This window comes from Loxodonta africana, chromosome 19 (assembly GCF_030014295.1).
Source record: "Loxodonta africana isolate mLoxAfr1 chromosome 19, mLoxAfr1.hap2, whole genome shotgun sequence".
Taxonomy (NCBI): domain Eukaryota; kingdom Metazoa; phylum Chordata; class Mammalia; order Proboscidea; family Elephantidae; genus Loxodonta; species Loxodonta africana.
Genome location: NC_087360.1, coordinates 22,363,244 through 22,379,903, shown reverse-complemented (window position 1 = coordinate 22,379,903; position 16,660 = coordinate 22,363,244). Strand labels below are relative to the sequence as shown.

Genomic DNA, 16,660 nt, shown 5'->3' with positions numbered 1-16,660 from the left:
CAAAGTAAATCAGATATGACTAAAACCACAGCAAATCAATGGTAATTCTGAACACGCTCTTTTAACTACCATGTCGGGGGTGCACCCTCTTAAATGCCTGTTAAGAATCATGGCTCCAGACACTCTGAATACCACCCTGGGCTACGGAAGAATTTGCAGAATGACACCATTCTGATTCCTCAAGAATGGCTTGTAGGACTCCTGTGAGGAAAGACCAGCGAAATGCTGGTCAGGAGAAATAGGATTACACACAGTACTGAAATCCCCACAGCCTTCCCAAAGAGGACGCAGTATAACATAACAAAGCCTGGCCTCCCTCATGAACTTCGTCATGCTATGACACAAAGTGCTGGGGATGGCCAGATGAAGCTCTAGTCCCTGCACAAAGCCCGATGCCACCACATCTCAACAAACATATACATTCCTCCCTCAGGAAATCCCCTGCTGGAGAAAAAAATGCTGTAAGCAAATATGTTATTTGTGTAAAAAAGATATATCTAATATGAGGGGAGTGTTAAGAGACCTCAACTTAGTGGAAAATACTGCAGGACAATACTTAAATGAAGAAAAATACAATAAAATTATACTTGTACCGTGGTTACAACATTCAATACATTTGCATGAAGAAGCGGTTGGCAGGGAAAATGCAAAACTGAAAATATTGTTGGGGTGGTGAGATTATGGTGATTTTAAGCTTTTAATCATTTAAAAAGGATATTCACTATTTTTTGACTGTGCAAGTCTGAAAAATTCGGTAAGAAAGGAAAGTAAAAACCCCACACAATCCTCCTTCCCAGCTGGCATAAGCCCTCTACACTGTTCAGAACCTGCAGCCTGTAACCTTTCTGCTCTGCATCTGTAGGCAGTTATACTCAGACTCTGGGAGCCCAGGAAGGGCTGGAAGACGGCACCCGACCCCAGACCTAAAGAAGGAAGATATGCAAAGGCAAGAACGCTGAGGGTGAGGGAAGGCTCTCCCGCCGAGGGTGGCAGAGAGGTGTAAAGCCGTGTCTGTGGAGCATGAAAGAAGAGCAGGGGCCGATGTGGCTGAGCCTGGGTCTGGTCAGCACCACTGTCATCATCCGAGCTATGTGGACTAGCAGCTGGCCACTCCTCAACAGTGCTACACGGTGAGGAAGAAAACTAAGGTTCATGTGCCTAGCCCATCAGAAATGGGTAGAACCGGGATTTAAACACAGAGTCCGCACCCTGCAAAGCTAGGCCACAGTGCTCTGAAAGTCACATTCAGAGTCCAGAACCACCTGGCAGGTTGCTGGTGGGAGAAGGACCTATCTGCATGCAATGCCACGGTGGCCGGGTCCAGGCCTGCAGACCAAGCTCCCACATACCATTCATGTTCCATGTGAAGGCATCCCGCAGCTTCTGCCCATCGATCTCCATGTCCAGTCGGATGGGAACCAGCACCTCAGGCTGGGACGCATTCTCATGGATGACAGCGGGGTCGTGGTCGTCAAAGCTGGAAGTGAGATGGCAATGACACTCAGCAAGGGGCCCTGTGGTGCTGCTGCCCAGGGCTCCTGGGATGGGTATTTTCAGGCTTCCTCTCTGCACCAAAACCTATGCCACGAGTCCCCACAGACCTGGCTGCAAGACAGCCCACTTGTCAGAGACATGCTCAGCAGGGCCCAGCCACATCTAACGGGGTGGGACAGCCGCAGTGACCACCATCAGCCTGTCTCTGATGAGCGCCACTGCAACAGGCTGCTCCACAGCACATACGGGACAGAGAAGCTGCTGCTGATGTGGGCAGTGGGAGTGGATCTAGGTCCACTCAGAAGGCAGGGGTATTTAGCCCAAAAGTAGGCCAGACTTTCACAGAAAGCCAAGAAGGGGAAAGGGTATTCCCAGTAAAGGAAATTGCTTAGCAAAGGCCAAAAGGAAGGAAAACAGAGGAGCTGCTGAGGATACAGCAAACTGACCACAGAGGAGGAGGCCAGATAACCCAGAGAGCATTGTGGATGCTGCTGGAAAGCCACGCAGGGCTCATCTCTGGCTGCAGACCTGGCTCCACCCTGAGGGAGACCCAGATGGACTCTGAATGAGGAAATGACGGGCGACATCTGTATTTCAGGAAGGATCCTGAATGAGGAAATGATGGACCACAACTGTATTTCAGGAAGACAAGAGGGAAGATTGGAGGTGGCAGGTTGGTTAGGAGGTGTGGGAGGGCAGGGGTAAACCTAAGAGTGCCTGCCGAATACGAAGGGTGGAGAGCTGCCCTTGAAAGTGTGGGAAACAGACAACAAACGCGAAAGAGGGCACGCCACACATCAGACACGAGTGTTGTGGGGAAGCATGAACCTGGGAGAGAGCAGAGTGCTGGAGACTGAGCGGCAAGGAAACGACCTTCGAATAGAGGCAGAAGGGAAGAAGGGGCAAGCCAGGAAGACAGCTTAAGGCGGAACAAATGGCAAGGGGGAGGACTGACCAGATACCTCTGGGCGTGTGTGAGGCGTTAAGAGACTGAGATGCCCGAAGTACAAGAGAGGGCCAAGAGCCGCAGCAGTGGAACAGGCACGGTTTGCAGCCCCAGGGGACTCTGCGCCCCTTCGGGCAAGGCACGCTTCTGGAAGAACTCCGCATGGAGGAGAAGGGATGCCATCTGCCCAGTGCCTAAGAGGCTCGTGCTGGCTGCAGGGCTGAGAATGGACCATGGGTGGCGAAGGGAGTGCCAGGAGAACAGCAAGAAGTGTGCGAAGCCAAACAAAGTGGTGGGAGTGGGAGTGACACTGAGCAGCCAGATACACAGAAAGCTGAGCAGCACGAACTTGCTAAGACTGGATTTGTGGTGTAACAAAAAGGTAGGTGTTGAGTAAGAGCTCAGTAATTTTGGCCTGAGCAACCAGAAGCATGGACTGCCATCTCTTGAGATGGGGAAGTCTGCAGGCAAGAGAGAAGTCACACGGACACTTGGGTATCCACCTGGGTATGTGAGGATGGTGAACAAGGGAGAGGTCTGGGCCAGAAAGTGAATGTGGGTATGGTAGGCTGAAAAGGAGCTCCCAAAAGATATCTATGTCCTCATCTCTGGAACCTGTGAATGGCACTGCAGGTGGCTAAAGAACAGAGTGGTGCCTTCATAGCCATGACTAAGAATTCTGTGATGAAGAGACTATCCCAGATTATCCAGGTGGGCCCTGAATGCCATCACACATGTCCCAATAAGACAGCAGCAAAAAGAGATTTTATACAGAAGACAAGAGATGGGAGCAATGCAGCCACAAGACCAGGAATGCTAGCAGCACCCAGAAGCTGGAAAAGGCAAGGAACAGATTCTCCCCTGGAGCCCTGGGAGGGAGCAAAGCCCTGCCGACACCTTGATTTTAGCCCAGTGAAACTGATTTCAGACTTCTGACCTCCAGAGTGTGAGGGAATAAATTTGTTGTTTAAGTCAAAGAGTTTGTGGTAATTTGTTACAGCAGTCCCAGGACACTGATAAGGTCAAGCTCAACTGGGGGGCATTTAAAACCACGAGACTGGCTGTGGACAGCTTGAGAAAAACCAAGGACAGAGAAAAGGGCTCAACTGTGTCCCAGAGAACTCTACTTCAGGTGCTGGAGAGAGGAGGAGAAACCAGCAAAAGACAAAAAGCAGGCAGAGCCAGTGACGCTGGAGAAAGCCCAAGGCTATGCTAAAGGAAAGCATTTCAAGGGCGAGGCAGGCAGCTTTTTGAGAACACCCGGTCAGAGCACCATGCCTTTCTGAAGAGGACATAAAACCATGTTCGGAAACTGAGGCGGCATTGGTGGAGAAGTGGCACAGCGCTGCCTGGCCAGATGGCACACTCACCAGAGAGGGAAGGTCCTCTTCTTGTCACGGCCCATGCGGTTCCTGTTGATGGTGGTGGAGCATGGCACGGCATCCAGATGGTGGGAGCTGTTGGGCAGGGTGGGCACCCACTGGCTGTTCCTTTTGGCTTTTTGCTCCCTGGGAAGACATGGGAAGCCACCCCCCCGCCCCGGTCAGAGTGAGCACCCAGTACGTACCCAGTACCATTGACCCTTCATTGATGCAGGGTCAGGTGACACTGCTGCACCCTGCTTGGCTCCTCTGAGCACCCAACTCAATGTGGGTGTCCATCTTCCTGACTCCCACCTGTCAGTCTTCAGGACCCTGCAGGCCTCTGCACACCAAACTTAGTGTGGGCATCCACCCCGCAACCCCCCGGCTCCCACCTGTCAGTCTCCAGGCCCTCGGGGACCTCTGCACACCTGACTCAGTGTGGGTGTTCATCCCACTGGCGCACACCTACCAGGCTCCAAGCTCCTCAGCGACGGGGCTCCTATGCGCCCAACACAGCGGAGCAGCCCAGCCCAGCCCAGCCCAGCCCAGCACACAGGTCAGACGCTAACCCACAGCCCCGTGTAATACGCTGAAGTATGAAGATGGCTGCTAGAGGAGTGGCCTTCTCCTCTGTGGAATGCTTCAGAAAAGTGGACTCACACGAGCATTAATGCCAAGCAGGAGTTCATGGGGAGGGCCAAGGAAGGACAGGAGTCGCAGGCACAGGGAACCCAGCTCAGTCAGGACACAGCAGGGCTGAGGCTGAGATAGAAAGGGCCAGCTACAGGGTCTCCCACGCCACATGATAAACGGGCTGAACTTGGCGGGTGTCCCTGAAGGTCTGAAGCAGGGAGGGACGTGTACACGCTGCTGTTTTAGACATGAGGACCATCCTGAGATGGGCTGGGCAGGGCTCCTGGCCTCTGAGCTTCCAGGCCAGCAGAGGTGAGAAGAGGCAGTGGTAATGCCTTCTAGAAAGTGATGCTCAAAGGCATTTACATAACCCATGCTCCATAAAGGGATCACTCTTTTCTTAAAATTACAGGTTGCTCTGGAAACCCTGGTGGTGTAGTGGTTAAGAGCTACGGCTGCTAACAAAAAAGGTCGGCAGTTCGAATCCACCAGGCGCTTCTTGGAAACCATACAGGGCAGCTCTACTTTGTCCTATAGGGTCGCTATGAGTTGGAATTGACTTGATGGCAACAGGTTTTTTTTTTTTTCTTACGACTAGAAAAACACCTGAAGCTATTCTAGACGGCTTCTGTGCTAGGTTCCTTCATCACCCTTGGGTCTGTCCTCCCTGGAGAGACTGTGAGCAGCACAAGGTCAGTGACTGCTTAGTTCATCCTCCTATCCCCACACCTGCACAATGTCCCCACTATTAACTGTCACAGCTCAGAGAGTGATACAGGCCAATGGAGTCCCTGGCAGCAGCAGAGACCTGCCTAGGCGCTAGCTCTCTTGCCCTTTCCTCTCCGATGGTGGGGGCCACCTGTAACTCAAATGGGAGGCCCGAGACCACCCATCTGTAGGTTGGGCAGGGAGCATTCTATCACGTCTTCTGGACACAGGCCTGGTTTTGATCTTGTGACCAGAGACCTAGGAAAACAGGGAACCAGGAGCTTATCTGGGTAGGGACTAAGAGCTGGGACAGCAAAACCAGGTCCTCATCACAGCCTGCCTAGGCTGTGGTTCCCAATCCTGGCTGCGCAAACTCCTTGAGAGTGCTAAATTTTAAGGAGTCAAGTCCTGAGCTTCACTCAGACCAGGTGACCGCCCCCTGGAGCAGGGCCAGGAATACAAATTCTTCACAACGTCCATGGGTAGAGTCCGGTACAGTTGGGCCACCCTCTTTCCTCATTGGTTCTCCTCCTGTGATTGTCTCCACCTCAGTGACTGTCTCTCGTGTCCAGTCTGGGCTGCTCAGCCTCCGCTTGCCTGGCAGCCATTTCCAGTAGACAATACTAACTACGTCAGACATGGAAAGCACGTGTGACGCACACACGTAGCTGGACACAGGACAGAGAACCTGAGTCACGTGATGTGACCTTCCTTCTACTGCGAGACCTTCCGCCTGTGCCCCAATTGCCTGGCAGTGGTGTTGTGGTCACCGGCCCCCTGTTGGGCTGACTGAGCTGTGGGACAGTGCTCCCTGTTCCCCTCGACCTCAACCTGGTGCTGCCGCTCCACCCTCAGCAGAACAGGACTCCACTTCCTCAGCGGCTTCTCATGTGACGCCATCCCTACTAAGGTGCTGACAGCCCAGAGGCTCCTAGCTGACTGTTCGGACTTGAAAGCTCCCCTACACACACAGGGGCTTGCTGGGGGGGGTGGGGCCAGCCACCCTGTGTTCTCACCGCATCCCTCGAGGACAGAATCTGCAGAGCACACGTCTGGATGCCTGCCACCTTTTGCTTTTTTTGGAACCATAGAAACAATCCAAGAGCAAAGTTGAGAGAAAATCTGGAAAGAAATGATTTTCCATAACCACATTTCTCTAAGCAAGAATCTTTTTTTTTTTTTGGCTTAGTGCTCCCTGGGTTTTGTGCATATAAATACTTATTTTCTTAAGAGTAGTAAGTACAATGTAGGTAGGCACAATTCTGCATTTGGCTCATCTCAGAGGACGCAGGTTTTGGGTCAGTGCAGCATCTACCTGGTGAGAACATGAGGGTCACAGCCTAGTTTGTCAAGGGGCTGTGTCTTCACCGATGTTGCCATTCCCTGAGGCTGGATGCTCAGAGGCCCCATGTTTTCCACAAGCTGCAGAGAACACGTGTGTGTGGAATTACTGGTCAGATTACACGACACTTTCTGATGTCAAAGCTTTATAAAGGGTACACAACACACAGAGCCATAGAGCTCTGTCCTTTATTCGCTGCTGAATTTTTTTACTATGAATTTTTCAAACACCACCTGGGGTCAAACCTTCTTCCTTGTGTTTGTTTACTCCACCCACTGATCTACTGGGGTAACCGAGTTTTTCTTCTATATCTAACTGAACAGACGCTCAATATAACACAGCAACTTCCCAATTCATCACCTGCCTTTTGATTTTATCACAGATGCTCTTTAAAGGCTCTCCGTCTTTATGCATTCAAATCTATTGTTCGTTTCTTTTGCGAGTCTACCTGGGCCACTATATTTTCTGATGAGTTAACTGAACCATCAAAGCATTCCCAGTGACTCACCAGCACCAGGACTAGGCTTACATTTCTCATAAATTCCAAAGACACAAAAGACACTTAGAAACCCATCTAAAATGATCTGTGCACATAGTGGGTGAAGTGTTGAAAAGTATTGGACCCCAGCGGGTTCCTGAGTATGGAAAGGACAGTGTGGACACCAGTTGTGCCTCATCCAGGAGCCGTACCTGAGGTAAGTAGGGGGCTCCGTGCTGATAGAGACAGCCTTGTACTTCTCGTCATTGCCATTCAGGATCTCCTCTACCTCAGAGGCCTTCAGCAGGGTCACACTGGTGGCCAGTGTTGTGTAGCCGTGATCTGTAACCGAGAGATGCTGCTTTAGTCAGCTTGTGGGGGGCGGTGGAGGGGAGGTTGGGCAGCAGCCAGCGGTGGACACAGCAAATCATGGGTCCTTACATGCAGGGTGTGGGGTGAGCAAGGTGTCAAACCCACTGCTGCCTAGCGCCGGCTTCTTCCAAAAGGGCCGTGGGGCCTGAGGTCTTTACGTCCAAGTCCTACTGGTGATGACCCCTTGGGTTCATTTGGGCTGCTGTGTCCCAGACGCTCTGGCTCTGGGGCAGAGGGCAGTACAGGGCAGCCGCACCAGCAACGACCACACAGCACAGCAGCAGGGACCCCAGACTCCAGAACATGTGCCTCTGGGCCTCTTGGGAGAAGGTGGCCCAGGGTGAGATGACAAGTGCACAGAGGTTTGACACTACTGAGATCCACAACACGAAGCAGAGTGGAGGAATGGGATGAAAGATGGAAAATACTTTCTTTTAAAACAAGAGACCAGGGAGTTTGAAAGAGCTGCTCCACACCAAGCACGGGTTCCTAGTCCCAGTCGAGGCGTGCTATTTGAAAGCAGGACAGGTTATAGAGGACCTCCCCCACAGCTCTGCAGGCGACCTCTGTCAGGAGCCGCCACCTCTGCACAGCCCAGCCTGGCTCCCTGGAGAAATGACTTGGGTACAGGGAGGTGTCTCCAAGTATAAGGTGGAACTGTCATCACTAGGACATCACTCTGAGCATGCAGAGAGGAAAGCAAAGCAGGGCCTCGCTGAGTTAGTGGGTAGCGCTCCACTGGGGGAACGGACAGGGATGCTTGTTTAAGGGTGTCAGTGCAATGGTTAGAACAGCAGATGAAAAAGTAGCTCTGGCCCCTGGATTAAAAGAACCACTACCTTGCCCACAGTGGACAAGACCACAGCAGCACCTACAGATGGCACCAAATCGCACAGACTGCTTAGCCATGCATACATGCATGCACACGCAAGCACACACACGTACACACACGCACACACACACACAGAGCTTTGGGGCAAGCCTTTACCCGAGAGGCTGGGCAGCTCTCTACAAGGCGCCTCTGCTGAGTGGGGGCAGCCTTACCACCTGTCAAATACTGCTCTGCAGTCATGCCCATCTGTACCGGGGGGTCTCTCCTGAGGGACACCCCAGTGTGTTGGAAAAGTACCCCTCCACCCTGTACAGAGCTGCCATGGCCCGAGGCATACTTGTTTTACAAGTGGTGAGCAGCTCACCACCAAGCAGCACACGCCCTACCCTGGCAACCCCAGACATGCACACGGGCATGAGCACTGCTGCCCACAGTGGAGTGCTACAGAATGGAGTGCTCTGGAAAGCAAGCGCTGAGGTCCCAGGGGAGTGGGCGGTGGGGTCACCACCCACTGCTCGGGTGGCATGGAGGATGACGATGTTGACACACCACACAGATGGCAGAGCATCACAGCATTCCTAAAACGTTTTGAGACCATCATGTCTTCACGGCACCTGCTTCTGGCCCCACCCTGCCCCCTGCCCCCGCAGACCCTTCTGGAAAGAACTGCACACGGCCACAGTCTTCTCACTGAGTGCTTTCTCACCAGCTCCGATGGTGGCTGGCAGGTCAGCACTGCCCGGGGACACCCTGGCAGCGTTAGACTAAGCAAGGCCACAGTGAAGACACTCTGGGGTGAAAACGTTTTATCTTGATGACATAAGCGAGTGGTTTTGAAACAGGTTTACAAACCCTCGTGAAGACGCACCCTTAGTGTTAGGTTTTGTTTTTTTACCATGTGACGATGCAACTATTTTCTTCCTCTCTTCCACAGTGGCTAGCCTCCTCCAGAGTGAGGGGTATCTCTTGTACAGAGAACCTCGGAACATACGGAGGTAGTTTCCCACCTGTGAGTAAAGCAAGAAGGGTCATTATGAAGGTCGTGTCTTGACGCAGAAGGGAGGTCCTGGTGCCGGAGGAGCTCCACTGGGCACAGTGACGGGGGGCTGGCCTGAGGCCGGCCCCCAGGTGCCAGCCTTGTGGCAGTGATAAAACCCATTCCACTAACATCAAGGGTTCAACCGCTGTGAACATCTGGCCCACATCTGTCCCATGAGGCAGGACAACATCTGCCTTCTGCCAATAGGACCCAGTTCGAAAGGCCTGACCAGGTGCTGGCGGAGCTGCAGTTTCCCCAGGAGCCAGGCACCCCAAGCTCACCATGACACTTGCCAAGATTCTAATTTGGAATAAAGATCTCATTTCTCTCTCCAGAAACGTTAAGGCCTCTGTGACCTCCCTTTATCTTAAGAACAAGACTTTGATATTTTTACAATACAATAAACACTCTGGTGGTGTAGTGGTTAAGTGCTACGGCTGCCAACCAAAAGGTCAGCAGTTCGAATCTGCCAGGCACTTCTTGGAAACTCTGTGGGGCAGTTCTACTCTGCCCTATAGGGTCGCTATGAGTCGGAATCAACTTGATGGCAGTGGGTTTGGTTTGGTTTTGGTAATGAATACCAGAAAGGTCTCTTAATTTCAGACACATATAGAATAATTTCCCCCGCAGCCCACGTTACTTAGTTTAACAACAAAACTCAAATCAGGGATACCAAAGGAATTTTCCTAAGAGTTAAAAAGCACTTAGCAGCAATCACTAGACTGCTACATAAATTATAATTTCCCCAAACAACAGCTTCAGTTTGTTTGTGCCTATAACCGAAGGCATAACTTCCTTCAGGAAAAGGAACCCAACCCTCAACTTTTTATGAAGAAACCCCATTGTCTCACTGACCTCTCAAAAGTTATCACTCAGAGCCCCCCACCCCCGCCCCATGACCAGTGGCCTGTGGGCCAGGTGCTGGCTTCCTTGGAGACCCTGATCGCTTTCCCTTTCTGGGTCCCTCGACTCCTCGGTCAAATGCTCAGCACCGTTGAACTCAGTCCCACAAAAGACCACTGCTATGACTTTTCCCACTTTACCCACCCAGCATAGTATATTTATTAAGTGAAAACGAGTTTCTCCACATTTCACGAGTAAAGATGTGTATAAGCATCAACCAGAGTCTCTGCGTAGCATGAGCCCCTCCTGCTTCAGATAGAAAGCACAGATGCCAGCCACTGAACCTCCTGGCCTGTGTGTGCTGGTGCCACCCGAGGGTAAGCACAGAATTCCCATGAGGTTTTTGAAAAGAAACTGACCACAGTGCCCCCCATTACTACCCTGCAGGTCCCTCGGGACTCTGGGACTCCTCAGCCCCTCCCAAGACCCCTTCAGGCGACTGTCCTCCTGGGTTTTCCCTGAATCAGCCCTGGCCCTCTATGAACCCAGGTGTCCCAAATGTCAAATGAAGGTACTAGGCTTAGTGATTTCTCAGGGTCCTCTCAGCTTTGTGACCTGGCCTGGTGACTACAGCTGCCTGTAGATGGCGGGAGAATAAGGACACGCACTCACAGCAACTGCAGATGCCACCCAAGGCAGCTCCACGGGGTACCGCACAGGGCGTTGGGGGTGGGGTGGGATGTGACCATGGCTGGCCTGCCTCTCTGAACACAGAGTCTGTTTCCAAGGGCAAGGGGTCCAAGGGCCATCTATCCAACAGTCACCAGAGCTACTGAGTATCCACAGATAGCATTCTGCTCTTGAATCCTTCCTTGAATGCCAAATGGCTGATGCTTGTTAAGCCTGGCCCAAAAGAACAGGTGTAGGCCTCTCCCACTTGGGGCTCTACAGACTGGACCAGGCACAAAGGGACCCTCATGAAATCACTCTCACTCAACAAGCTGGGCCAGGAGCAAACGGGCTGAAAGAAAAGACTGCTGTTAGCTTTCGAGAAACCTAAAGTGTGTCACATGGAAGGTCTTCGAGACCATGCTCACTATATAGGTTGACAAAAATGACGTAGGCGGAGGAGGCTGGAACTAGGCCTCCAATGGTCTTCCCACCTGGCTGCTGCTTCTTCCCAATTACTTTACGCCACCGAATCATGGGAAGCTTTCTTTTCAAGAGGACCACCCACTCCAAGTCAAGGGCATTGTTGTTATTAGGTGCTGTCAAGTCAGTTCTGACTCATAGCAACCCTATGTACAACAGAACGAAACACTGCCTGGTCCTGCGCCATCCTCATAATCGTTATGCTTGAGCCCATCGCTGCAGCTACTGTGTCAATCCATCTCGTAGAGGGTAAGCGAAAAGCTAACCCTCTACTTTACCATTAGGTCAGGTAAAGATTTATCCTTAAACAGCTTGCACCACGGCACATTCGGAAACTCCTTTTTGAGCCCTGAATGTAGGTGGGTGCCGACCAGCTGGTGAGGCCCCTTCTGAGCAGGGGAAGATGGACAGAAATTGGCAACATGTCCGCAGCTAAGCCTTCTTTGAACAGCAGCACTTATGTGATAACATGAAGAATTTATTGCATCCTGCTCTCCTGTTTTATAAAAACTGGTGAAACATTAAAGTTCTGAGGTAAGTGACAACACCGGCCTCACAGACTAAGACAAGCTGGGAGTCATGAGGGGTCCTGACAGCCTCAGCGTGACAATCACAGGTTTGATTCTTTCATGCTATGCTCAGTGGTGAAGAAAAGGAAAGACACTTTTAAAAAAGCATGAATGAGATGTTGGAGTATGACACCGAAACCTGCTACAACGGAGAAGAGACCCTTGGCATTTTGTGGTTGTGTTCGCACTCCAAGATTGGCACTTACCTTGTCACATAAGAAACTCAACGGTGTGACATGTGCACGTGTAAACTTTATTTACACCCATCAATTAAAAAAAGAAATATATATTAGTTGGGTACTGACTTTAGGTGAGAAAAGACTAATACAAGGCAATTTGGCAAAACTTAACGTAGTACAAACCCCCATTAGATGGGGCGGTTGTAGGATTTTCCTAAAGCCAGTTCGCCAGCTGGCTCACAGTACTGTCGCTTCGAATTGAGGATTAAAGAACAGAACCTTCTCCCCTTAATAATTCAGGTCAGTCCGTTCACAAATCTCCAAAACGTCAATTGCTTCGGAAGTGCTGAGAGATGTCCCTCCTACAGAGTCGCTATGAGTCGGAATCGACTGACGGCAGTAGGTTTGGCCCACCTCCGCGGCAACGAACACAAACCGGCAGGAGCCCTCACTAAGCCCCAGGTTTCCAACCCGCGATTTCAGGATCTTAGACGGAACAATGGGGGCGGGGTGCACATGAGATTGTCAACATCTCAAAAGATTTAAGGGCAACATTGTGACCCCTTCATGCACCGCAGGGACTAGCCACAAAAAACAACCCACAACACCCCTTTTATTTGCGTCTTTGCTGGCGCTGGACCAGCTTAGCGCTGTCCCCTGGCACCTCGCAGGACCTAAGCCATGACGCGGGGTGAGCCCCGGACCACGCGGAAACCGAACGTCAACCCAGAACGCCGAGAGCCCGGGCGGAGCCAGGGCAGACCACACCCCCGAAAGGCCTCGCCCCGGCCACGCGCGCGCGCCCGTCGCGATGAATGGAGACGGGCGCCCCCCGCGCGCAGACCCGCCCCGGGCCTCCTGCGGGGCGGGGTGGGGCGAGGACGCGCCGCGGGTACCTCGGAGCCGATCATGTAGAACTCGCCGTCGTCCTCCAGCTGGAACTTGACGGGCTTCTGCCCGAAGGTCTTGCTCAGCGCCATCATCATCATTGCGGCGGCGGAAGCGGGCGGCCGGGGCCGGGCTGCGAAAGGTCGGGAGGGCTGAGGCGGGGCCGGGACTAGCCGCGCCGCGCCGCGGAGAACCGAGGCCGGGAGGCGAAGGCTGGGCCAGATTGGGTGCTCGCGTCGCTGTGGACTTGTCAGCCTCCGTCGCCGCCTAGGCCGCTCTCCATGCGCATGCGCGGGCGTTGACGCAGACGCGCGCGCCACCGCCCAGACAAAAGATTGGGGCGCGCTCCCCTCCGGCTCCTTAAAGGAACCGTGACCCGTTTTTCTTCTGGTTGCCTCCCAAAGTCCTGGTGCATTGAAAAGCTTCTAACCGACAGAAAATAGCAGCTGAGGGCCTGACTCAGGCGGTGGCTTCCAAGTCTCACAGGAAGGACTGGAACTCTGCCCAGTGGAGGAGGAATGAAGTGGGACCTGAAGGCCAGGAGGAGGAAAGGACTATATCTGGAAACCTGGCAGTACTTTTTGAATCTAGGCCAGCCTCAGTTTCCCCACCCTGAAGTACAGTGCTGCCGAGCTGCTAAGAGGGTTCATGAAAACAAATGTGCCAGGTCCACGCCCAACTGGTTCTGCGGCTGTGGGGGTGGGTAAAATGACAACAGTGAAGTGGGGATTGGCATGAGCAAAGGCCTAGGGGCCTGAATGTAGCTGCATTTGGTTTGGCTGGTGTATCAGATGAGTGTGGGAGGGGAGTGTCAAAGAGCAAAAACTGCACATACTGTTAATGTAAAAGTAAAGAGGTTTATTAAAGGCAAGGTACAGTTTTGTTGTTGCTCGGTGTGGTGGAGTCAGTGCTGACTCATAGCAACCCGATGTACGAAAGAACAAAACACTGCCTGGTCCTGCACCATACATCATCGTTATGCTTAAGTGCGTTGTTGCAGCCGCTGGGTCAGTCTGTCTCGTTGAGAACCTTCTTCTTTTTCGATGACCCTCCACTTTAACAAGCATGATGTTCTTCTGCAGGGACAGATCCCTCCTGATAACATGTCCAAGTATGTGAGACTAAGACTTGCCATCCTTGCTTCTAAGGAGCATTCTGACTGTACTTCTTCCAGGATAGATTTGCTTGTTCTTTTTGGCAGTCCGTGGTATATGCAATATTCTTCGCCAACACCATAATTCAAAGGCATTGATGCTTCCGGCCTTCCTTATTCTTTGTCCAGCTTTCACATGCATATGAGGCAATTGAAAACACCATGGCTTGGGTCAGGCTCACCTTAGTCCTTAAAGTGACATCTTTACTTTTTAACACTTTAAAGAGGTCTTTTGCAGCAGATTTGCCCAATGGAATGCATCCTTACATTTCTTGACTGCTGCTTCCATGGGTGTTGATTGTGGATCCAAGTAAAATGAAATCCTTTAAAACTTCAGTCTTTCTTCTCTTTATCATGACGTTGCTTGTTTGTACAGTTGTGAGGATGATTGTTTTCTTTAGGTTGAGGTGTAATCCATACTGAAGGCTGTGGTCTTTGATCATCAGTGCTTCATGTCCTCTTCACTTTCAGCAGGGTTGTGTTACCTGCGTGTTGAAGGTTGTTAATGAGCCTTCCTCCAGTCCTGATGCCACGTTCTTCTTCATATACTCCAGCTTCTTGGATTATTTGCTCAGCATACAGATTGAATAAGTATGGTGAAAGGATACAACCCTGATGCACACCTTTCCTGACTTTAAACAGCGTTGTACTCCAGGATCTTGAAATGTTCTTTTGATGATGAATGCAACGCCATTCCTCTTCAATTCGTCATTCTTGGCACAGTAGACCAATTCAAAATGGCCAGTACCAGTCCATTTCAGCTCACTAATGCCTCGGATATCAATGTTTATGTGTTCCATTTCATTTTTGATGACTTCCAATTTTTCTAGATTCATACTTCATACATTCCACATTCCAATTATTAATGGGTGTTTACAGCTGTTTCTTCTCACTTTGAGTCATGTCACATCACTGAGTGAAGGCCCTAGAAGCTTGACTCTATCCTTGTCATTAAGGCTGACTCTACTTTGAGGAGGCAGCTCTTCCGCAGTCGTATTTTGAGTGCTTCTAACCTGTGGGCTCATCTTCTGGCCCTATATCAGACAATATTCCACTGCTATACATAAGGTTTTCACTGGCTAATTTTTTTCAGAAGTAGATCGCCGAACTTCCTAGTTTGTCTTAGTTTGGAAGCTCAGCTGAAACCTGTCCACCATGGATGACCCTGCTGGTATTTGAATACCAGTGGCAGAGCTGCCAGCATCACAGCAACACGCGAGCCCCCACAGTATGACAAACTGACAGATACGGCGCAGGGGGGGATACATTTTAAACTGGGGAAACATTAGATTTCACAGAGTGAAATCTAAAGCCTCGAAGAGTTACAGGCATCCATGCAATATTTATATTGTTAAACCAGGAACTAGCAACATAATATTCTGATTGGTGCTTAAAAAAACCCACTGCGGTTGAGTCGATTCCGACTCATAGTGACCCTATAGGACAGAGTAGAACTGCCCCATAGTTTCCAAGGAGCGCCTGGTGGATTCGAACTGCCGAATTGGTTGGTTAGCAACCGTAGCACTTAACCACTACACCACCAGGGTTTCCGATTGGTGCTTAGTGAGGTAAAACAGTTGAGGGTGGGATATCTGGAAATGGGGAAACTTTTCTGATTTGTTCAAAGGCTAGATGTTGGTTTTGTTTTGAGAACAGGTGGTAAAGATTAACTTGCTTAAGGGAAAGTTCTTTGGAGAACATTTTACCCAATGGGGTTTGTTAGCTCCCTCCCCCTAGTTTCACATGTACTTTTGACACTGGTAGCCTAGCTCTGGCTTATAAGAAGGCAGTATGTACTCAAACTTTATAAAAAACAGAAAAATCAAAATGTGGCTAAGACAGTTGCAAGATCAGAGAGCCATGACTAGAAGACTCCTGGAGTCTTGGAAACATGTTCATTAATCTCTTGTTTCCTGAGAGGACAAATTTCAAGTATTTTAATAAGCCTGATTACCTAAATACAATTATGTGAAACTAGACAAGTTGCTTCTAAAGGTTAATTATAGTTTGAGAAAAACATTTGGTATTTCAGTAGCCTACACAAAGGTTAACTGTTGCTAAGGAAAAAAGCAGGACAAGCGAGAGTCTGAAAAGATACAAGATGGAGTTGGGCTTAAACCTGAGCCAGCCCCCCTCAGAAGTATCAGGCACCCTAATTTTAAAATCTTGTACATAGGAGGGACACCTCTGTTCCTGCCTCCACTCTGGTGTGTGACTACAATAAGCCCAGCGGGTATAGGTGAGTGAAACCAGACAGCCCTGCTGAGTGGCATCAGAGTATTGGCTGTATCCCTCAGAATGATCTACTAGGCTGAAATGGCCTGATAGCAGCATCTGGTTCCATCCTAGTGGCCTTGCTGCTGTGGTAAGTGCTATGAAGAAGACATGTGGGGCTGGGCAGCGTGGGCTGGAGATGCTGGAGAGTCAGGAGGGTGGGCCGTGGTCCCCCTGAGCCTTGTTCTGTGTCCTGACAGCAGTGGGAAAGCAAAGCATTTTAAAATAGGGGCAAAGTGGGGCGTGATCTCATAAAATGGCTACTTCGTGGAGGACAGAGGGGGCAAGCTTGGAAGCAGGGAGCCAATTAGAAAGCCACTACAGGTGTCAGGAGTCCCCAAGTGGTGCAAACAGTAAACGTGAAAGTTTGGAGGTTCAGGTCCACCCAGAAGTG

General features: G+C 50.9%; 1 protein-coding gene across 2 annotated transcripts in view; it reads right to left on the bottom strand.

The window, feature by feature from the left end:
• The window catches only part of SMARCB1 (SWI/SNF related, matrix associated, actin dependent regulator of chromatin, subfamily b, member 1), a 41,672-nt gene extending 28,570 nt beyond the window's left edge, over window positions 1-13,102 (bottom strand). The window contains exons 1-5 of one of the 2 annotated variants that reach the window (XM_064272397.1): window positions 12,848-13,102; window positions 9,038-9,176; window positions 7,178-7,307; window positions 3,811-3,948; window positions 1,350-1,477 (exon numbers count right to left, since the gene is read on the bottom strand). In XM_064272397.1, coding sequence (XP_064128467.1) covers window positions 1,350-1,477; window positions 3,811-3,948; window positions 7,178-7,307; window positions 9,038-9,176; window positions 12,848-12,940 — 628 coding nt within the window. In that variant the 5' untranslated portion in view covers window positions 12,941-13,102. The remainder of the gene's footprint in view (window positions 1-1,349; window positions 1,478-3,810; window positions 3,949-7,177; window positions 7,308-9,037; window positions 9,177-12,847) is intronic. The other variant, XM_064272398.1, reaches the window with a different exon arrangement.
• Window positions 13,103-16,660: the final 3,558 nt, after the last annotated feature.